We start from the raw sequence: 22,512 nt of genomic DNA on the forward strand, positions 1-22,512 counted from the left end.
CCCTCAGGGGGAGGGGTGGCTTCCTCCCCCAGCCGCCCCCAGCCTCCATGGCCCCCTCCTCTGTCGCTGCGCCCCTTAGCCCACTCCTTCTGCTCCAGCCCCGGGGGCCTGACTTCCAAGACTGAGTCACACATGCAGAAACTTAGCATCTTCTCACACCCTCAGTAATTGACTTATTTCTTATCGTAGCTCAGTAGCAGCAGAGTTTTGTTCTTTTTTTGTTCCCACCCATGGCTCCCACCTCCTAGAATGCTGCCTCAACACACAGCAGTGGCGGGTATTGGTTGTACAGCTCCAAGGCCGCAAACTGTACTGCAGTCTCAACCCCGCCCACCACCTGTTTTTGTACCATTCCCCACCCCCACCAACGAAGAATGGTTCCTCATTTTTAAGTGGCTGGGAAAAATCAAACTAATAATGTTTCGTGATCTGTGAAAACGATATGAAATTCAAAAGATCTGGGCGCCAGGTTCTCTCAACAACACCTGGTCCACATAAACACCCACGGGTGCCCGTAGGCTCATGGGCTCCAGGTGGGAGCTCGAGGCAGGCAGGGTGGGTGTAGGGCAGACACCGCTGCCCCGGTGGAGTTGGGCACTGGCACCAGATAAACCCAAACACTATACTTGGGTATCCCCCTACTCGGGTACCACACCCCCGGGCATCTCCATCCTTGCCCGCCCAGGACACCTCCAGCTTCCTTCGGTGGGTGGGGTCTAGAGTGGACGCGCCAGCGCCCACAGGACTCACAAAGAGGAAGTGCCCTTGGGGCTGGCCCTTTTCAACTGTTTTCATTGCTACTGCGTGCTGTGAGAGGCAGAACTCCCTCCAGGCTCCTGCCCAAGACGTGTATGGTGTGTATGGTGTCCAGCTGTTTCTCTGTGGCCCTCCTGCTTTGGGGTACACAGCTACAGTGCCTGCACAGAACAACTTCTGGAAAGCTTGCCCCATGGGCAAGGATAACTTAGAAAACAATTAGATGTACATCTTGCCCAGATTTTATATACAAGCCTGTAGATTAAAAAGAAAAGGTGTTACCAGATCGACTGTTTTCACTTAATAAAATACTGACTTACATGCGCCCCTATGGCTGATCACCACTGCACAGCACTGTTTTCACGGCTGCCTGACACTGCCCAGCACAGGTGAGAGCACACAGCTCTGGGGAGGGCTGCCAGCTGTGTCCACCTCTCTATCATAGACAATTCTCAGAGAGGCATGACTGCTCTTACCTTTGCAGACCCTTCTGGTTATTTTTTTAATTGAAAAATGTACCGGGTTATTAGAGACTCACAAGCAATCCTAAACTAGCAGGAGCCCTGGTGTGTGTTAGCTAGTTTCCCCAAAAGTAACTAACATTTTATAAAACACAGTAGAAGGTTACAACCAGGACACCAACACTCATACAATCCACTGATGTTACAATTTCTGGTTCTACCTGTATTCGTGTGTGTATTAAATTCTATACAATTTCATCCCACAAGTTGGTTCCTGAGTCCACAGTCAAGATATGGACGACACCCCCCTCCCCCACACACACACAAGAGGATGGCTCCTGTTGCCTTTTTATAACCACACCCACCTCCGTCCTGCCCCCCACCTGTCACCAACCCCTGGCACCCACTAATCTGTCCTCTGTTCCCAAAATTTGTCATTTTAGTGCTCCACACTTGGCTCATAGTAACTAACCTTTGGGAGTGACTAATTTTGCCCAGCATGGCTTCCTGGAGATGCATCCAAGTTTCTGCACGCATCAGTTGTCCATTCCTTTGCAGTGAGTGGTCATCCACGGCGTGGGTGGGCCCATTTGTTTAACCGCTCATCTATGGGAGCCCATCTGGGTTGATTCCAGTCTCGGCCTGCCACGAACAAAGATGCTGTGAACGTTTGTGTACAGTCTTTGGTGTGAACAGGAGTCTTCATGGCTCTGGGATAAGTGACCAGGGTGCAACTTGTGGGTCACACACCACAGGAGTGCTTAGTTGTTAGAGAAACTGCCAAGCTGGTTTCCAGAGTGACCGTACCGTCTCGGTTCCCACTGGCAAAATCTGAGCAGTCCCATTTCTCCACATTTTCACCAGCATTTTTTTAATTTTCGTCACTATTATAGGTGTGACAGCTCGTCATGCTTTTAGTTTGCATTTCCCTAGTGGCTAATGATGTCAGTCATCTTTGTATCCAACTGGTTGGACAAGGGCCACCAACGCAATGGGGAACAATCTGTGTACTCAGAGTTCACTGATTTTACTGTAAATCGCACCCAAAAACACCCTCACAGAGACATCCGGAATAATGTTTGATCAAATAGCTGGGCACTGTGGCCCAGCCAAGTTGACATGTAAAATTAACCGTCATGACCCTCTTATTACTGTTTGGGTGTCTGTGGGGTCTGGAGTGACATCTCCCATTTCATTCTTTATGTTGGTAATTTGTCTTCTCTCGTTTTTCTTGTCAGTCTTTCCTGAAGTTTGTCATTTTCATTGATCTTTTCCAAGAAGCAGCTCTTTGTTTCATTGATTTTTCTCTTGCATTTCTGTTTTCAATTTCATTGGTTTCTGCTTATTTAAGTTATTTGCTTCTTTCTGCTCACTTTGGGCTTATTTTGGTCTTTTTTTTCCTAGGTTCTTAAGGTGGGAGCTTATTGATTTGAGACTTTTTCTCTTTTCTCAGATGAGTATTTAGTGCTATAGTGTTCCCTCTAAGCACCACCTTAGTTGTGGCCCAGAAATTTTGACACATTGTATTTTCATTTTATTCAGTTCAATATTTTAAAAATCCCCTGAGCCTTCCTTTATGACCCATGAATTACTTAGGAGTTTGTTGTTTAGTATCCAAGGTTTTCCAGTGATCTTTCTGGTATTGATTTCCAGTTTGATTCCATTATAATCAGAGAACGTACTCTGTATGACTTAAATTCTTTTAAATTTTGTGAGGTTTGTTTTGTGACCCGGGACATGGTCTACCTTGATTAATGTTCCATGGGTGCTTGAAAAGGATGTGTATTTTGCTGTGGTTGGGTTGGGTGTTCTATACATGTTGTTTCAATCTTGGTGGATGATGGTGGCGTTGAGTTCTTCCATATCTTTGTTGACTTCAGTAGTAGTTCTGTCAGTTGCTAAAGGGGGCTGTGGCAGTCCCTGTCTATAACTGTAGATTAGTCTATTTCTCCTTTCAGCTGTATCATTTTTGCTTTATGTATCTTTAAACTCTGTTGTTCGATGTCGACGGACCGATCCTTTTATCATTATGTAATGTTCCTCTTGTTCCCAGTAATTTTCTTTGCTCTGAAGTTTACTTGATCTGATTTTAATAGAGAATTAATAACGTCATAATATATAATGTATACCGGGTTGCCAAAACAATGTATACACATGACTTGTATTCATCTCTTGCTATCAGTATATATTATTAAGATTGTAATACACTTTTTTCCTTTCTTAAAACGTGTACACATTGTTTTGGCACCCTCTGTGTTATAATATTTAAGAAATAATATACTATGGCCACTCTTACATTTTTTACTAATATTTCCATTTATGATATCTTTATTCTTTTTTTTTAACCCACCATGTCATTATATTTGAAGTGAGTTTCCTGTAGACAGCATGTAGTTGGGTCGTGTTTTTTTTTTAATTCACTCTGACAATCTGTGTGTTTTAATCAATGTATTTAGATCATTTACATGAAATTTTCTGATACCTTAGGGCTTAAGTCTGCCATTTTATTATTTGTTTTGTTTATTCCCTGTCTTCTCATTCCTTTCTCTTTTCTTGCCTTCCTGTGGGATACTTGAACATCATTTAGAATTCCATTTTGATTTTTTATGCTGCTTTTGAGTATAACATTTTATGTAGTTTTCTCAGTGGTTCTCTGGGTATCACAGTATGCATATATAAGTTATCAAAGTCTGTTGATGCTGTTTTAGCACTTTGAGCACAGTGTAGAAACCTTCTATCCAGTTAGTTCCCTTTACCATTCCCATTTTTAAAATATGATTTCCAAAGTCTTTTCTACATATACATTTAGTGCCATATCAGATATTTACACGTTTTGCTTCAACCATCTAATAGGATTTAAGAAACTCATGGTAAAAAAAAAGATGATCTATTACATTTACCCCTATTTTAACCGTTCCAGTGTTTTTCTTTCCTTTCTGAAGCCCTAAGCCTTCTGTTGAAATTTCTTTTCTGTTTGGAGAACTTCCTCTAGCTACTCTTTTAGGATAGTTCTGCTAGTGACAAATTATTTTAGTTTTCTTTGTCTGAGAATGTTTTTATTTCCTTTTCATTCACATTTTCACTAGATATAGAATTCATGGTTGACAGTTCTTTCCTTTCAGCACTTGAAAAATGTGTCACTTCCTTCTGGCCTCTGTGGTTTCGGATGAAAAATCCACTGTTATTCCGACGGTTCCTCCCTTATAGGCATGTGTTGCTTCTCTCTGTTTTCAAGATATTTCTCTTTGTTATTACGTTTCAGAAGTTTAATTAGCATGTGTATGGCATGGGTTTCTTTGGGTTTTTCTTTTTGGGAATCACTCCATTTCTTGAATATATATATGTTTATGTCTTTTGTCGAATTTGGAAAGTTTCTGCCATTAGTTCTTCAAATATTTTGTTCAATCTCACACTTTTCTCCTCTCCTTCTGGGATCCAATGATACAAATGTGAATGTCTTTTTTTTTTTTTTTTTTAAAGATTTTATTGGGGAAGGGGAACAGGGCTTTATTGGGGAACACTGTGTACTTCCAGGACTTCTTTTTTCCAAGTCAAGTTGTTGTCCTTTCAATCTTAGTTGTGGAGGGCGCAGCTCAGCTCCAGGTCCAGTTGCCATTGCTAGTTGCAGGAGGCACAGCCCACCATCCCTTGCAGGAGTCGAACCGGCAACCTTGTGGTTGAGAGGACGCACTCCAACCAACTGAGCCATCCGGGAGCTCAGCGGCAGCTCAGCTCAAGGTGCCGTGTTCAATCTTAGTTGCAGGGGGCACAGCCCACCATCGCTTGTGGGAGTCGAGGAATTGAACTGGCAACCTTGTGGTTGAGAGCCCACTGGTCCATGTGGGAATCGAACCTGCAGCCTTCGGAGTTAGGAGCATGGAGCTCTAACCGCCTGAGCCACCGGGCCGGCCCCCTGAATTTCTTTTTTTTTATAGTCCCACAGATCTCTTAAGTTTTTTTTCCTCCCCCCAGTCTATTTTCTCTCTTTTTCAGATTGGGTAATTTCTATTGCTCTGTGTTCTAGTTCATGGATTCTTTCTCCTGTCATATTAACTGTGCTATTGAGCCCGTTCAGCAAGTGTCTTATCTTGGTGTATTTTTCAGTTCTATAATTTCTATTTGTTTTTTGTTGTTGTTGTTGTTGTTTTCTCCCAATAACTTGTTTCTTTTTAAGATTTTCTGTTTTTTCATTTGTTTCAAGGTAAGTTGTAACTGCCTGTTGAAACATTTTAGTGATGGCTGCCTTAGCATCCCTGTCAGATAATTCCAAATCTGATTCATCTCAGAGTTGGTATCTGTTGATTGTTTTTCTTATTCAGGTTATGAATTTCCTGGTTGTTGGTATGACAGAACTTTTAAAATTGTAATCTAAACAGTTAGGAGAAGCTGCATGCTACTTAAACCTTTGATTTTAGCAGACAGTCGTCCCGTTGAGGTTTCAGCACATCATGGCCCACGTGTGTGTCTTATGGCTCCAATGATAATTTAGTTTTCAGGGCCTTGGCCTTGCCACGCTGGTCTTTCTTTTTCATCTGATGCCACTGGAGCTTCCACCTCATTCTGCTGATGCTGTCCGTAGGGACAGAGGGGAGTGTGCAGGCTGCCCAGAGTGGGTAGGGGGCCCTGGGGAAGGACACACCAGGGGATGCAGAGTGCTTCCTGAGACCCCGTGTCAGCAGGGTTCCTGGGAATCTCTGTCAGTTCCCCTGTGAGAGGAGAGTCCGGCTCCCTGTAACTGCTGGTGGAAGGGCAGGGAGACACAGGGCCCAGGCTGCCTTCTGCCACTGGTTGGTCAGGACATACTGAACCTGGGCAGCCTGGTTTGACTACTGGGTGGGGGATGGGAGAGGCCAGCTGCTGTGGTTTTCCTCAGTCCTGGTCCCTGGAGGGCCTACCTTCCTTTTCTCACCAGAGTCCTAAAATTGTCTGCTGTATTGTTTCCTAGTTTTTAAATTTGCATTTAGTTGGAGGAGCAAGGAGAGATGTGTTCACATCATCTACTCCTGAATTAGAAGTCTCTGGTGTTATTTTCAATTTTTATTTATGTAATTATTCGATGTATTTTAAAAACAGCTTTATTGAGCTATAACTCACATACCATACCATTCACCCATTCAAAATGCACAAGTGAGTAGTTTCTAGTATATGCACAGGGTTGTGCACCCTTACCAGTCAAGTCCAGAGCATTTTCATCATGCCCAGAGAGAGCCGTACCCATCAGCAGTCACTCCCCATCCCCACCTCCGCCCCTGGCGACAACTAACCTCTCCTCTTTCTCTATAGATTTGCCGATTATGGACATTTCTTATCAGTGAAATCATACAAGCCTCTGGCTTCTTTCACTGAGCATAATGTTTTCACAGTTCAGCTATGGTGTAGTGTGTCAGTGCTTCATTTCTTTTTATTGCCAGATATATTCCATTTATGAACAGACCGCATCTGTTTTGTCCATTCATCAGTTGGTGGACATCTGGGTTGTTTTCACTTTTTGGCTTTGATGAATAATAAGTGCTATGAATCTTCATGTACAAGTTTCTGTGTGGGCAGGTGTTTTCATGTGTCTGGGGTCTGTGCCTAGGATTGGAATTGCTGGGTCACACGGTAACTGTTTTTAATCATTTGAAGAATTGTCAGACTATTTTTAAAGGACCTGCACCATTTTGCATTCTCACCAGCCATGCAAGAGAGTTCCAACGGCCCTATGTCCTCGCCGACACTTGTTATCACCCGTTAGGTTCTAGTCGTCCTAGTCGGTGGGCGCTGGGGTCTGACCGTGGTTCCGAATCCCATCTCCCTGGTAACTAATGACGCTGAGCATCGGTCATGTGCTTATTGGCCACTCGGGTAACTTCTTTGGAGAAACGTCTTTCGCATCCTGTACCTATTTTCTAATCTGGTTGTCTATTTCGGTTGTTGAGTTGAGGACTGAGATGTAGGCGCCACTGGAAGGCTCTAAGCACAAGAGTAGCGGGATCACTTGAGCTGCTGTGTAGAGAAAACATACAGAGGAGTCAAGGTGAAGCAGCCATACTAGTCGGGATACTGAGATGCTATAGGTTAGAGGATGCTGATTTGCCTTCGGGAGGTAACAGCGGAGGTGGGAACACAGGGCTGGTTCTGCGCACATTGTGAAAGGGGAACCAACAGGATTTGCTAATGGGTCAGGTGTGAGCAGTAAGGCACTGCCTCTCACTCAGGAAGCATGGAGTTACCATTTACTGAGAAGGTGTAGCTGCCACAACAAAGTACCACATACTGGGTGTTTAAAACAACAGAATTTTTTTGTCGCACCGTCCTGGGGGCTGAGCGTCTGGGCCCAGGAGTCCTGGAGGCCAGCGTCCTTTCTGGTGGCTGCCATCCTTGGCTGTCCTGCACTTGCAGCGGCATCACTCCAGTCTCTGTTGTCATCTGTCCTGCTCCCTGCGTCTGTGTCCAAATCCCCTCTTCTTACAAGGACACAGCCATGGGCTTAGGGCCACCCCAACGACCTCATCTCAGCTTGACCCTCTGTAGAGACCCTATTTCCCAGTGAGGTCATGTGCACAGGCTCTGGGAGTGAGGACATCTACGTATATTTTTGGGGACACAATTCAATCCATAACAAATGGAGAAGACGAGAGAGAAGTTTGGGGCTGAGGGCTCTCAGTGTCCACACGCGGAGTTTGACATGCCTGTTAGACGTCCCAGAGGAGATGCTGGGGAGGCGGCTAAGTCGAGGAGCGTAATTTTCAAAAAGTTACAAATATGAGTCTACAGCTCTCAAGTAAGAATGTGTCAAAAATTTCTTTAAATCATTCATGAGGAAACCAGCATGATGGCGAGGCTTGTTCAAAAGCTTGGGCAGAGAAGGAAGTATGTGTAGTGGCTAAAGAAAAGCTTGCTTGGGTAAGCTTGTAAATTAGAGTAAAAACAGGCTAACATTCTACAGGGGCCGTAAAACTGGCGTCTTCTCCATTGGACAGAAATAACTTCTATCATTTACCAACTGAGCAAAATTCATTTGCACTGCTGTCAGACAAGGATCATTGTACCCAGCCATCGTTTTCTACAAGGCTGCCCTCCCGAGTTATAAAAAAATCATGATCAATAGTAAATACCGAGTTAAACACCTCACCCCCAAGAATCAGATAACCCTCTTGGCAGGTCTGCTAGACAACACTCAGCCTCCCACCCAAAGGACCCACCACCATCCGACTTTTTCATAAGTTTTGGAAAAGTTTTATTAGGCCCCTTCCCATGACGATAATCTCCAGAGGTGATTGTTGACCACAGAATGCTAGTCTTGCTGCATTTGGAGCTGATTCATCCACACAGGTGCTGTAAAAAATGCTTAATTGACATGTATGAGCCTCCTGGCTGGGCCAGCACATCTACACTACATGGCATTACCCAACGACCAAGGCCGGAAATTCAACCTCTGTTTGGTGATGACATCGTAAGGAATATAGGACTGGGCCTCTGCTATGCCTAAGATTTTAATTTCTCGTCTTCTCTGCTCTTCCCAGGTTACGAAACCAAGCCAGTGGCCCGCAGCTTTGCCTGCCGTACCTGTGCATGCAGGTACATCCCTGTCTTTTTGAGGACGTTGGTGTCTGCCACAGAGCCCGTCTTCCTACCACTTGTAAGCCGCAGACCTGGCGCCCGTAGTTCAGGGACTGGCCAGTGTGGGTCTGAGGGCTGCGCGGGCATTGGCTCACCACATACAACCCTTCCTCCTAAGCTGGGTGGGTCCGATGGAACCAGGACACATATTCTCAAATGTGACAACAGCGTAAGGCCTTGGTTGCACAATTGACTTGTCTAATGATATCCTGGTAAAAAGGAGGACTGATTTCTATTGAAACTATGCAAACTAGATTCCTACTAAGACTGAAGAGTCAGTAAAAACTACTTTTCCTGAGTTCTGAAGTGAGAAAACACCATCTAAAGAATGTGTCACTGGTTTGTGAAAACACAACCCACCAAATGCAATGTTTGAAGTGGGTCAAGAATAAAGGATTTTATCTTACTTCTGCCAGAAAATAGCACATTATACACTCACACCGTGCCCTTAACCCGCCTTTTCTGGGCCCAAGCTTTCAGCGGCAGGTCCAATGGTGTGGGGCTGGGTTGGGGGTGTGGAGTCCCCAGAACTGAGCTTTTGGTTGGTGCCTGTAAGTGGGGGCAGTGGTCAATGTGTCTGGGGCCAAATCTCTGGCTGGCACAATCCCCACACACAGGGGACTGAGCCACTGGGTGACTGTTGACAGTCATCTGGAAGGGGGAGGGTAGGATGAACCCTGCTGGATTGGAACGAGCCCCCAGCATTAACTCGTTTTGTTAATAGATATTGTAGAAGATAGAGGTGCGTGTGCAAGCTGACACACCTTTCTTATCGCTCTCTGCCGAGTGTAAATGGAATCACACTTTGCAGTCTCCTGTCAGCTGTCTCTCCCATTCAGCATTATTGTCTAAGATTCTGCACGTGGCTCCAAGTGCTGCAGTTCATTCATTGTAGCCACGTGCACTATTCCAGCGTACAGACACACCCACTTTATTTATGGTCTCATCTACGGACATGGACGGTTTTTGCCAGCATTTTTGGTGTTCAAAACAGTGCTGCTTTGAATATGGACGCATGTCTTCTGATGAACAAGTCCAGACCTCTCTGGCCCAATCTAGGCATGGAATGTACCCAGAAGCACATACCCGCTTAACCCTGCAGCTGGGAACGGGTGCGCACATTATGGCAGCTGGCACATTCCCAAACTGGCCATAGAAACTTCTCCCACACTTGTGCTCCTCTTAAAATGTGACTCTGACACTTCTCTCCACAGGAAGTACGACATCCCCCCATGTCTTGAATCTGGACAGGCTTGTGCAGAAATGGTGCTCAGTGATTTCTGAGGTGACAATATAAAAAGTGACACATGCCCCTCCATTTCTCTTGGGACTCTTGTTCTTGGAACCTTGCCACTGTCCCTCGGCCCTCAGCCTATAGCCCGAACCAGCCTACCAGCCATATGTGTGCGCCATCTTGGACATGGCCCCTCCAGCGCCTAGTGGAGATGCCCCAGCTGGTGAGCACAGAGTGGACCGGCGGTGAATCCTGCCCACAAAGCAGATCCATGAGCAAAGGGCATGAGTGTTGTTTTGAGCTACGAAGTTTTCGGGCTGGTTTGCTATGCAGTGATAACTGACACACACGTCCAGCTTCATTGGGTAATGCCGTATTATTCACCAAGATAATTGCACCATCTGACATTGCGACCATGTTTCCGTCGATCCACCTTCTCGCCATCACCTGTGCTCACTTGGTGTGGTTTCAGTTTGCATTTCCAGAATTACTACTGAGGTTATTGGCCCTTTCCACATTCTTCTCTGTAAGGAGGCTGATTATGGGTTTTGCCCATCATTCTATTCGCTCGTCTTTTTCTAATGGATTGGAAAGCGTTCTTTATATATTCTGGATATGAATCATTTGCAAGGTACACCTGTTGCAAATACCTTCTTTTAGTTTTTTGTTCTTCCTTCTCTTTTGCTACTTTGAGTAGCAAGAGTTGGATGATACATACTTTCCATTTATTTTCAATCCTCTGTGACATTTTTAGGTGTATTTCTTGTAAACACTATTTAATGGCATTTGTATTCCAGTTGAGAGTCTCAGTCTTTTGATAGATGACTTTAATCCAATCATGTCTCCAGTTACTCAAACATTTGAATTCATTCCTGTCATCTCATATTATGGTCCTTATTTATTGTGTACTCATCTTTTCTCTTTTCTGCCTTTGGTTGGCACTCTCAATTTTTCTTCATTTCAGTTTTCCCCCATCTGTCTTAGAATCTGTAGATCCTATTTCCATTTTTCTAGTGGAAACTTGGCTATTTTAACATTTTAAACCTTTTTCTATCCATTCTAAACTCCTCTAACAACACAAGAACTTCAGTGAACTTTCACTTCCTGCTCCCCTCTCCTCTTGCTGGATGCTCTATTCAGTTCATCTGGGACTTTCTCCCAAGTTGGTATTTGATTTTAACAGTCCAAACTGGTTTCTTTGCTGGCATGCATGTCTTACTCTCAGATTCACTTTTCATTTTGGTAGGGTGTACCTTTCAGTAATATTTTAGAGACCACGTGTGGTAAACTTGGATGTTTACAGGCTGTGAAGACACCTTTATTCTGCTGTTTCATTGAAGGCTTGTTTCATCGTGTATGGAATTCCAAGTTCAATTCTCTTAGAATTTAGTCAATCCGTTCTTTGCCAAGGAACCATCTCAGCTTCTCCCTCCTTTCAAAACAATGGCCAATCGGGTTCAGTCTGATTGAAGAAGATCCTTTCTCTCTGAAAGTTTTTGAGCTAGTCTCTTTATCCTTGTATTCCACATAGTAGGTCTGTGAGCAAAAGGAGTGATTGTTGTTTTGAGCTACTGACACGCTTGTAGGTCTTTTTTAACTTCTCCTAGACATCACTTACTTCCATTGTCTGAGAAGTCATTCTCTTGTCTGTCCTGTGGAGAAGGGTTTTGTTAGCTTTCATCTTCTCTTTCACCAGACTGTTCCTTACTTTTGCTCTGTGTGGTGAGCCCTTCCAGTTTGTTGATTTGCATCTGGCTTGCCCATGGTGGAGGAGAGAAGGGTGCAGGCCCCACTTGCTTGCCCTCAGCTACTGGCTGCCCCGGCATGTTTGGATCCAGACAAGCAGACATCTGAAAAGTGGGGAGACACCTGCAGCTTCTGGGTCTGGTGCAGATGTGGTCAGGGCCCCAGTGCACAGCCAGCCCCACCTTGGCCCAAGGAAGTGTCTGGAGGGGACACCAGCTTCGAGGCGGGACCTTGCTCAGGGTTGACCACTGGGTGACCTTGGCTGCAGTCCTACTTCACTCTCCAAGCCGTACATTGGATGCAGTGGGGTACAAGTACTGGTCACCAAAAGGCCTGTGGGGCTCCATCCCCCCCCAAGGACATTTGGGTGCAGAGGGGCAGCCCATTCCCAATAAGGCGTTGGGTGGGGAATCCTAAGCAGTGGACTGTGCCCTGCCTGTCCATGTGGGGGAGACCTGACGCGCTCAGGAGGACCCAGCCTCTCGCCTGCGCGGCTGTCCATTCTCTTCCCGAGGAGCCCGCCTTGATGCCCCGGCTGGGGACCACCTGCCTGCTCCTTTCCCCTGGGGCTGGGCTGCCCACACGGCCAGGGGCTCCCTCATGGCCACTGCAGTAACAAACCCTCCAAGGAAACCAAGGAGACATCTAGGCCTCTCTGTCCCCTCAAGACATTTTGGGATTTAATCTCCGGATGAAAACTGTCACAAAACCCCCCAATTTTAAGTTTCCACAAAGGCCAAAGTGGAAGCAGCCAGTGGGAGAGTAAGCGCAGGTCGCCCTCTGTTTCACCAGGATACCGGGGAGGGTGTTCAACATCCTAGTTACCCGCCTACTTGTCCCAAACGCCTAAAGGAGGGCCGAGCTGGGGCGACCCCTCAGGCCGGGCTGCCCAGGCCCCGCCTCGCCCGCGCCCCAGCAAGCGCCCCTCCCGTCTCCCCGCTGCCTCCCCGCTCCCTACCAGCGCCCCTTCCGCGCGCCCCCAGCTCCCCCGCACCCCACCGTCGGGGCTCCCTTTCTCCCCGGAGCCGTCCAGCGTCCCTCCACTTCCGGTCTGGCCCCCACGCCCAGCCCCCAGGTCCGCTTCCCGCGCGCGTCCCTCCGCCCGGCCGCGTCCGGGCGCCCGGCCCCCCGCCCCCGGCCCCGCCCCCGGCCCGCGTCACGGCGGCGGCGGGCGGGGCGCGTCTCGCACGCAGCGCGCCGGGCGGAGCGCTCGCCGCATTGTTTGCTTCGCTGGGGAGCGAGCGAGCAGCCGGCCCGGGCGTCCGAGCAGCCCCGCGCCCGCGCCTGCGCCCGCGCCCCGCGCCCCGCCGCCGGCCGGGCCCCGCGCCGGCCTCCCGGCCCCGCCCGCCGTCCGCAGGGCCGCCCGCCGACAGGAGCCCGCGCCCAGAGCGGCGGCGGCCGGGCCTGCGCGGCCGTTGGCGGAGGAGCCGCGGGCGCCATTAGCGCCGCCTCGGCCGCGCCGGCCCCAGCGCCCGCCCGCCGGGCTCCCGCGGCCCCGAAGGTGAGTGGGCGGGGGCCGGGCCGGGGACGCCGCCGCCGCCGCGAGGGCCGCCGGCCCCGGTGCTGCGCCGCCGCCATGTTTGAGGCCGCGGCGGCGCATTGTCCGCGGGCGAGCGGGCGGCGGGCGGGCGGGGGCCGAAGGGAGGCCGGAGAGTCGGGACCGCGGAGCCGGGGCCCGGAGGCCGTGCAGTCGGCGCCCAGTTGGTCCCCGGCCCGCCCCGCGGGCCGCCCCGGGCTCGGGCGGTGGAGGGGCGAGCGCCGCGGGCGCGGCGGGGCGGTACCGGCGCGAGAGCCGGGCCGTAACCCGGCCGGCAGGGCGGGCGCCCCCGTCGCCCCGCGGGTCGCATTATGTAACAGATACGCTCGTTGGCTTCGCTGGGACGGGAGGCCGGTCGCAGGGCCGACTCTGAAGGCTTCCTACGGGCCCCGGGAGTCGGGGGGCACAGGGCGGCGGGCGGCCGGCGGCGCAGGGAGGCGTCCCTCCCGTTTCCGGGCAGTGTTGGCAGTAAACACGCCGAGATGGACTTGTGCCCCGGCTGTCCTGGGCCTTTTTTTTGAAGAAGTAGCTTTACCGAGGTGCAGTTTACAGAAAGTGCAGCTCCGGTTAGCGCCCGGGGAGTGCAGGAGGCGTCTACACGCCCAGGAAACCACCACCCCGTCGACGACGTCCCGTCACCCCACGCACCTCACCCTGCCCCGGTCATCACGGAAAGCAGCGTTTGTAGAGTTAGGGTGTATTTACTTACGTGGCCTGGCACCTGCTCTGCCAGGCACTGCTGTGAGCAGCTTGTGTTCACCCAGGCTGCGCACAGCCCGTGAGGTGTGTTCTGGCCCGGCTCACACTTATGTAGTGCAGGGGGCGAGGCTCGGAGAATTAAGTGACATGTCCAGACCAGGCAGGAAATGAGCTGCGTGGACAGCGAGAGCTGGTCATTACTGTGGCCGGTCATTACTGTGACGGCTAATCCTCTTCAGTATGTACTTCACAGAATTGTTCCCGGAGACGCTTGCTTATTGTCCTTGCCGATTCCCTCCCGTGGAAATGCTTGTACCTGTACAAAAGTGCCCAGGGTGTCTGGAGCCAGAGGGCCACAGAGAGCGCCTGAGGGTATCGGGGAATGATGAGGCGGTGGGTCACTCTGTGCCCAGCACTGCTGCTAAATGCCCTCTTTCCCTGTCACAAGTACACTTTCAAGTTGCAGACCTGCTGTGACCATTAAGTGTGAGGCCGTTCCTGTAGCAGGTGGTCACTTAGAGCTTATTGCCCATTGAGACAGTGGGTTTTGAAGGGCTGGATGTAGTTACAGCTACTGGGTACGTGGCTGGAGGAGAGAAAATTTCACATTTGCTGTTAATGTGAATAACAACGCTTGGCTTCTCCCTCCAGTAAGGACATGCAAAGCTGTCCTGAGTGCATTAGGGTCCCCTCTGTGCTGACACCTGGGGGACACACCCAGCTTCCCTCAGGAGGGATTGTAGGTCATTGCCAGCTGGCTGGTGGCTTTGCTGACTGCTCCCCAGGAACTCTGAACTGGGATTTGGCTGACCAAGGGATTGCCATGTTCCTCTTGGCAGGGAATTCATCACATTTTAAGCCGTTTCCATTTGACACAAGAAAGCTGCAGTCTGACAAGTCAGCCTTAAACAGTGCATCAGGGTCCGCTGGGATTTCCTTTCGGGATGTAGAGTGAAGCCTGCTCGCTAAGGCTTTTGCACAGACCAGCCAGGTGGGCAAGGGGCTGTCATTCAGGCTCCTGTGGGCGCCCGAGGCCGGGCTCCCCACCCCGCCTGGTGGGCCACGTGAAGCAGCGGGCCTTGGACTCCAACTCGGCATGTTTGTTTATAAGCCAGTCTCTGAAAAATCCCTTTGCTTCCTGTCAGTAAGATGTTTGGTGGGAGGAGTCTGAGAGGTCTGTGACAGGTCCCTGTCAGTTCCTAAGGTGACACCTGTTTGGTTGGTGGTGGTCCACAGTTGGAGCCTTATTTGAAAATAGTCCGACGGTGGAGATCTGAAAAGAGCAGATTGTAAATCTCTGGCCAAGGTTTCAGGCACCTGAGCCTGTGCTGGCAGAACGATGTTGGTGGTTCTGTGGGCAGTGTGGAGCCCCGGGGTGGCTCTGCAGGGGTCCCGGGGTGGCTCTGCAGACAGTGCGGGGCCTCGGGGTGGCCCTCGCCGTAAAGCGTGGCACGTTGAATGTGTCTGGGTGTGCTTGAGAAGGGGGAGGGCCTGGCCTAGCCCTGCAGTCTAGCCAACAGCTCAGAAGTGCCCGAGGGAAAGGGGCAGGCTGACTGGCCCTTGAAGCCCTGCAGAAGCTGGGATGGCGTCTCCCCCGGGTGAAGACTGTCCCCCAGACAAGTATGGGGTTCACCTTTTGGGTCCTGCTGTGGAGGACGTGTTCACGGAGGGGAAGGACAGGCTATGGTCAGACCACTGAGGCCTCTGGCCCCTCTGCACAGTGCTGCCAGAACCAGTGCCCTGGCCCCAGGGGTGGCAGCAGTGTGGGGGAGAGGGCGTCCTGGGAACATGGGTTGGGAGCGGGGAGCCTCTGAGCACCCTTGCCTCACTGTCACAACCTCTCTGCCTGCTGGAGTCTAGCCCTGGGCTCAGGCCTGGGACCCTCGGTCCAGAGGGATGTTGCCGTAATGTCGGTGATCTGTTGGCTTGGTCTAGGAAGGTAGCTGGCAAGCCGTGGGAATCGGTCTCGGAAGGACTTGTCACTGCACATGCCTTTTGAGGGCCACTGCTCGCGGCCTGTCCTCCCCTCTGGTCCTGGGAGTCCCTGGCGGGGTTGGGATGGATGGTTCTGGAGCCTCTGAGCCAGGTCAGCTAGGGGATTGCACTTAGTGTGTATGTGCTTGCCCGGTCCAGTGAACTAATGTGCCTTCTGCCTGTGCCTTAGGGAGTCAGTACCAAATGAGGAGGAAAGGACGATGCCATCGAGGCGCTGCAGCGAGGCTCCCCTCCTCCCCGTGCAGCACTAAGCACTCCCCGACGCGCGAGACCCTGACGTACGCACAGGCGCAGAGGATGGTGGAGATCGAGATCGAGGGGCGCCTGCACAGGATCAGCATCTTCGACCCCCTGGAGGTCATCCTGGAGGACGACCTCACTGCCCAGGAGATGAGCGAGTGCAACAGCAACAAGGAGAACAGTGAGCGGCCGCCCGTGTGCCTGAGGGCAAAGCGCCACAAGAACAACCGAGTGAGGAAGAAGAGCGAGGCCGCCCCCAGCGCCCACGGCGCCCCAGCCTCAGCCAGCGTGCTCCCCGAGCCCAGGGTGCGTGTGCTGGAGTACAGCCCCCCGGCCGCCCCCCGCCGGCCCCCCGCCTACTACAAGTTCGTGGAGAAGTCGGCGGAGGAGCTGGACGGCGAGGTGGAGTACGACATGGACGAGGAGGACTACGCCTGGCTGGAGCTGGTCAACGAGAAGCGCAGGGCCGAGTGCGTGCCGGCCGTGTCGCAGGCCGTGTTCGAGTTCCTGATGGACCGCTTCGAGAAGGAGTCGCACTGTGAGAACCAGAAGCAGGGGGAGCAGCAGTCCCTGATCGACGAGGACGCCGTGTGCTGCATCTGCATGGACGGCGAGTGCCAGAACAGCAACGCCATCCTCTTCTGCGACATGTGCAACCTGGCCGTGCACCAGGAGTGCTACGGGGTGCCCTACATCCCCGAGGGCCAGTGGCTGTGCCGCCACTGCCTGCAGTCCCGCGCGCGGCCCGCCGACTGTGTGCTGTGCCCCAACAAGGGCGGTGCCTTCAAAAAGACCGACGACGACCGCTGGGGCCACGTGGTGTGCGCCCTGTGGATCCCGGAGGTGGGCTTTGCCAACACGGTGTTCATCGAGCCCATCGACGGCGTGCGGAACATCCCCCCCGCCCGCTGGAGACTGACGTGCTACCTCTGCAAGCAGAAGGGCGTGGGCGCCTGCATTCAGTGCCACAAGGCGAACTGCTACACGGCCTTCCACGTCACGTGCGCCCAGAAGGCCGGCCTCTACATGAAGATGGAGCCCGTGAAGGAGCTGGCTGGCGGCGCCACCACCTTCTCCGTCAGAAAGACCGCTTACTGTGATGTACATACGCCCCCGGGATGTACCCGGCGGCCTCTGAACATTTACGGGGATGTTGAGATGAAAAACGGTGTGTGTCGGAAAGAGAGCTCAGTCAAAACGGTCAGATCCACGTCCAAGGTCAGGAAGAAAGCCAAAAAGGCTAAGAAGACGCTGAGCGAGCCCTGTGCGGCCCTGCCACCCGTGTGCGCTCCGTATATTCCCCCTCAGAGGTAAGCGCGTGCAGGTGTGGGACCAGGGGAGCCTGGAGTGGGGATGTCAGGGAGGCGCCCGGGAGGCCATGGTGCCGCATCCACGGTCCCCTGAAACATGGCCTCGTTCATTCACTTTGTGGGAGCATGGATGTCGCTGAGGACTCGAGTCTGTCAGACCTGGAAGGATGTATGGTTTCCTTAGGGGCCACACCGGTGCCCGGGGTAGGCTAGGTAGTGTTGGGGTGACCGGGGGTCTGGGGCCCCGTACAGCCCTAGTGTGGTTGCCTTTGACACAATGAAGTGCCCTTCCTCAACCTGCTCCCTCACCAAAGTTTGTGAACCTGGTAGGATTTTTAACACGTTTTGTTGGAAAGTGAAGCAGCTTGGCTGAGTAAGAAGATACAGGTGGAGATCAGGGTGGGGCCCACAGCAGCCGCGTGCAGGGGGCGCTGGCTGCCTTCCTGTTGTGTGACAATCTTGCTGGTTTTTCTAACTGCTGTGGTTCGTAGCGCAGACGTTGCCTCGTCAGTGTGGGGCTCTCCGACCTAGAAGGGTGGGGTCCTGGCTCTGCTGCCCCTGCTGTGGGTAGGCCCGCCTCGCTCTTGCGTGTGTCCCAGGGCCAGTCCCCTCCTGCTGTGTCTGCTTCTGTGCCTCAGTGTCCTCGTCGTCCTCTTGGCCTGTTCCCTCATTGCGGACCCGCTGTTTTAACTCCATTATTTTAAAAAATGCCCTTGTTCAGAATGTGAGGTAAGTGACTGCTGGGTTCCACACCGGGGCCGGGGAGTGCCGTGTGAGTGTAGCAGGGCAGACGCCCCACTCCAACGCTTCCTTGAGCTTTGAGGAAGTAGCTCTTACGACAGGGCTTGGGGCTTTGAACAGCTTGGTTAGGGAAGTCAAGCGTCGCGCTGATGAGGTCAAGATGGAAGTGACGTCGGCTCGCGAGACTTGTTGGTACCTTGACTATCTTGTTATTCGAAAGTGCGTCCCATATAGGTAAAATTATGTTTATCTTACACACGGAGTGGATGACAGACTTCCAGGATATTTTTGTTAAAAAGTAAAGTGTCTTCAATATATTGAATATTAGCTTTTTATATCGTTTTCCTGTATATCTGTCGCGTAAGACAATTCGTGCTTAGCAACACGTTGTGATTAAATGATGCAGTTTGGTTTCAGTGTGTCATGAATTTGGTCAACCCACTAATTAGGTGGTAAGAGCGTAGTGGAACCCGCACGTAGAAGCCTGGTTTTGTCCCGAGTGGAGCCAGCCTTTTGAATGAAGGATCAGAAGTGTGGCTTTTTTTCCCGAAATGAAATCTTAGTTCTTCTTACAGAGTAGTACACACTCATTACAGAATTAGTAAATTCAAACAGTGAATAAAAAGTCTTCACGTTCCTTCTCATCCAGGCAAACCACTGTCAGAACCACGGTGTCTCTTGCAAATCTGCCAACCTGACTTTCAAAAGACAGTTTCACGTGGCTTTCTACTTCTGAGTCAGAAAGTGTCGAGTTTGTATCTGGAGCTTCTGTTTTAAGGGCCCTAAAAACTTCAGCTTTAATGAAATTGAAGCAGACAGGACAACAAATGTGATCTAACAAATTGGACAACCAGAAGTCCAGGGTACTGCCTTTGTGCCCAGCCCGCGTGTCCGCACCTGTTCTAGGAGGGTGTGGGGTGCAGGCCGTCAGCAGGTCGGAAAATGTGGGCACTGGAGGGTCTTAGATGAGTGGGCCCGGATGAGAAGAAGGTGCCTGCTTTGGACCTAAGTATCTCAAAGCAGGCGGTGTAGCTAGATCTTGTTCTAAACGTGTAGTCTGCCTGTATTCCGTTTTTTTCCTTTTCCTGATTTAGGAGTGAACTGTTACTTTGGTTTGGAATAGAGATGAAGGATGCACCTGGACAAGTGTCTGTGGCCCCAGGCTTTGCCGTCTCAGTTGCCTGGAGTCTTTAGGAGATGCTGTCATTTCTGGTCACCTTACCACCTGAGCGAGATCTCCCAGCTGCCCTTTGCTCGTCAGTGACTGGTGTTCGATAATCCGTGGGTTCTTAGGGCAGGTGCTGGGGTGGGGGGTCAGTGGGAGGGGAGGCTGGTCTGGTGGCCCCTTCTTAGGACCCAGGTGTTAACCTTGGGTGTGTGCAGGCGGCCCTGGTGGAGTATAGATTGGGGGAAGGCTGGGCAGGCAGGCTGTGTGCAGGGAGGGGTTCAGGACCACATATGTTCTGAGGCAAGATCCCAGGAGGGATTTGGGACCAGAAGAGGAGGGATCTGTCTCTCTTATTCCCTGCAGAGAGGACGTTTGTCTGGACAAGGCTGGGGGAGGGGGTGGTGGGCTAGCAGGGACTGTTAGTGCTTTCGTAATTTGAGTGGTTTAAAAGTTAAGTTTTCAAGTAAAGAAAATAACAGACAAAGGGATTGAAAGTTACAATCTATTCTTACTGAGAGGAGAGAGAGATGTTTCATTTTGAAGTCACAGATTATTTTTGATTTTTTGATTATAATAGACTCTGGGATAAAGATGGGGGGTATTCTGAGGCTTTGCTTACTCATTTGAGAACTCTGAGTCGCCAGAGGCAACTGGGGGCCTGGAGGCACGCTGCTCTGCCCAGTTGGGGCGCATTGAGTCTGGCGGACACAGCAGCCTCCAGTGTGGCTGGCACCACACAGGTTTTTTTACGTTAGTCCTGAGTAGCTGTCCCGAGCCGTGTCTGTCTGCCCTCCCTCATCCACTTCCGTTACAATAAAAACTTTTCCAGCACAGAAATGTATGTAAAACTGGGGAAGAGAGGAAAAGTCAAGTCTGAAGGAGAGAAGACGCCTTTGCTCCCTCCTTTGCCTTCCCAGTTTTGGCGCGTGCTGTTACGTCTGCTAGGAGTCCTGTCTTTTCCTCACGTACTGGCCTTCGGGTCGTGTCCTTCTCTGGTTCCTTCCCCATCTTACGCTGCTTCATGGGAGAGGGGACAGGTCGGGAGGCCACGCACCGGGTTCCCCAGAGTTCCCAGAGCACCAGATCTGCTGCTGTCGCTCTTTCTCTGTGGAGGAGAGAGCGTCTTGGTGTGGACTCCGGCCGGGTCCTCTCAGCCGCCTGGACTGTTTTCACGGGCACTGAAATCTAGTTGTCACTTGAGTTCAGGGTAAGGGTGTGGGTCGGGTCCCCAGCTCTGTCACCTCCCGGCCACGACTGCCGGGCGCCCTCGCTGTCCAGACATCAGAGAACGGAAATGGCAGAGTGAGCGCCTCGTAGCCTCTGGATGGAGGGTTTTGCTTGTGACTGACAGGAACAAGTCAGGATTCGAGTGTGTCTGTCTTTCATGTGGCTGTTAGTTTTGTTATGTTTTCTGGGAGTCCCGATGTGTTGCGGACTGGACACGAGGGAAGTGCTGCTGAGCCCTGCCGGGGGGACGCCTGCTCTGGAGGCCCCACAGCAGTGGGGCGTATGTTGGCCCCTGTGCATGCCTGCTGGGGGGATCCCGGAGCCCCCGCCGGCTGTGGGTGGCAGCTGTCCCCAGGGCCCCCAGTGGAAGGGCTAATGCAAAGGCTGCTCGGGAAGGAAGCACTAAAAGCCAGGCTGAGAAGTCACGGGGGGGGGGGAGCATGCTCTGGTGGAGGCCAGGGATCCTGTGCTCCATGTCTGCCCGGTGCTGTCGTGGGTGCTCCAGTTCTCCACCCCCGGGGGCTTCAGGCTTTCCGTGGTTTGAATTTGGGGGGAGAGGCCCGGTGTCTCCTGTGCGAGTCAGCCCCCATCCAGCCTGCATGCAGGCCATTCCTCCGGTGAGCGGGCTACGGTACATGTGGTGAGCAGATTTGTTTTGATCAAAGAGCCAAAATGAGGAAACATAAAATAGTGCCGGGAAAACTGGGTGCTTCAAGCTGTGTCCGCACTGTCAGGGTAGCTTCCAAGTGTTTGAGTCCTCAGAGCTGCCTGTGTACACTGAACTACGATTCCTGTTTCCGAGTGCAGTGCCGTGGCCCACGCTCCGTGGTCATCGAGCCTTTACACCCCTCGGCCCCAACAGCGCGCGGCCTCCTCGTCCCGGGGGCTCTGCCCTGGTGTCTCCGCTGCCCTGCATGTGTGCTGCGATGGCCCCGCCAGCAGACCCGGTCCCTCCTCAGGCATCGCCGTGGGCAGAACACGCATTGCGGCACACGGTGGGGAGGACTGGCCCGCGCACTTTTGCCGTCCTGTTCACGACCCCCGCGTGCGGACCTTCGGCAGAAGGAGCGCTTCAGTACCAGAAGAGGCAGTCGCCACACACACCCTCAGCACCACGCCAGCCTAGGTGCGGCCCTGGCTAACGTGCAAAACGTCGCTTGTGATGTCTGCTGAGTCAGTACCCAACAGTCGTCAGCAGTGGGGCAGGCGGACGGGGAGAGCCCTGCCAGGCACACCGGACGGGGCGGCGGGGTGTCATCCTCACCTCACTGTTCTGTTTGGGAACACGCCACGTGTGTCAAACACTGCAGGGGTAAGAAGAGTAAAGAACGCCCAGATCCTCTGTACCCACAGTCATCTCTTGCTGACCACGTGTCCTACGTGCCCTGCACACACACAGGTAGCATGCACACGTGGCCACGCCCCCTGAGGGGACTCCCTGCGCCCCTGTGCTCTGACTCGGGGCAGGCACAGTGATGGTTTCTGCATCGTCCATTAGCAGCCAGCAGGAAGGAGCGAGGCGCCCCGCCATCCCCAGTCAGGACCTGTGCTGGTCAGTCTCCTTTGGTCTGGACTTTTCCGCAGCTATTTCCTCAGTGTCTTCTAAGACGTCCTGTTTTCAAAGAAGACAGCCCTTCCCTTCAGTAGAGCCTGCCTCGTTTGAGGTTTGTCTGGGGTCCTCATGGCTGACGGAGGTGTGCCAGGTACCATGGCGGGGCCATGCATCCACCGTCTGGAGGCAGAGATCGCCCCTGCTTCTTGGTGACAAAGCTGTCGTCGGCATCTCCACGGATGAT

The 22,512-nt window shown here is 51.9% G+C and overlaps 1 protein-coding gene and 1 long non-coding RNA gene across 5 annotated transcripts in view; one reads left to right on the plus strand and one right to left on the minus strand.

The window, feature by feature from the left end:
• Positions 1-10,732: 10,732 nt before the first annotated feature.
• Positions 10,733-12,894, minus strand: LOC141570211 (uncharacterized). The gene is made up of 2 exons (XR_012494204.2): positions 12,799-12,894; positions 10,733-11,705 (listed from the first exon to the last, which is right to left on the minus strand). It is a non-coding gene; the product is annotated as an uncharacterized LOC141570211 (long non-coding RNA).
• Positions 12,895-13,159: 265 nt separating this feature from the next.
• Positions 13,160-22,512, plus strand: part of BRD1 (bromodomain containing 1) — a 48,311-nt gene continuing 38,958 nt past the window's right edge. For all 4 annotated transcript variants that reach the window (XR_012494203.2, XM_074326603.2, XM_074326604.2 and 1 more), the window contains exons 1-2: positions 13,160-13,300; positions 16,200-17,580. Coding sequence is in view for 3 of the 4 variants with exons in the window: in XM_074326603.2 (XP_074182704.1) it covers positions 16,214-17,580 (1,367 nt within the window). In the remaining variant the exon portion in view is untranslated. The remainder of the gene's footprint in view (positions 13,301-16,199; positions 17,581-22,512) is intronic.

Source organism: Rhinolophus sinicus, chromosome 1 (assembly GCF_057876585.1).
Source record: "Rhinolophus sinicus isolate RSI-liver-muscle chromosome 1, RSI-T2T, whole genome shotgun sequence".
Taxonomy (NCBI): Eukaryota; Metazoa; Chordata; class Mammalia; order Chiroptera; family Rhinolophidae; genus Rhinolophus; species Rhinolophus sinicus.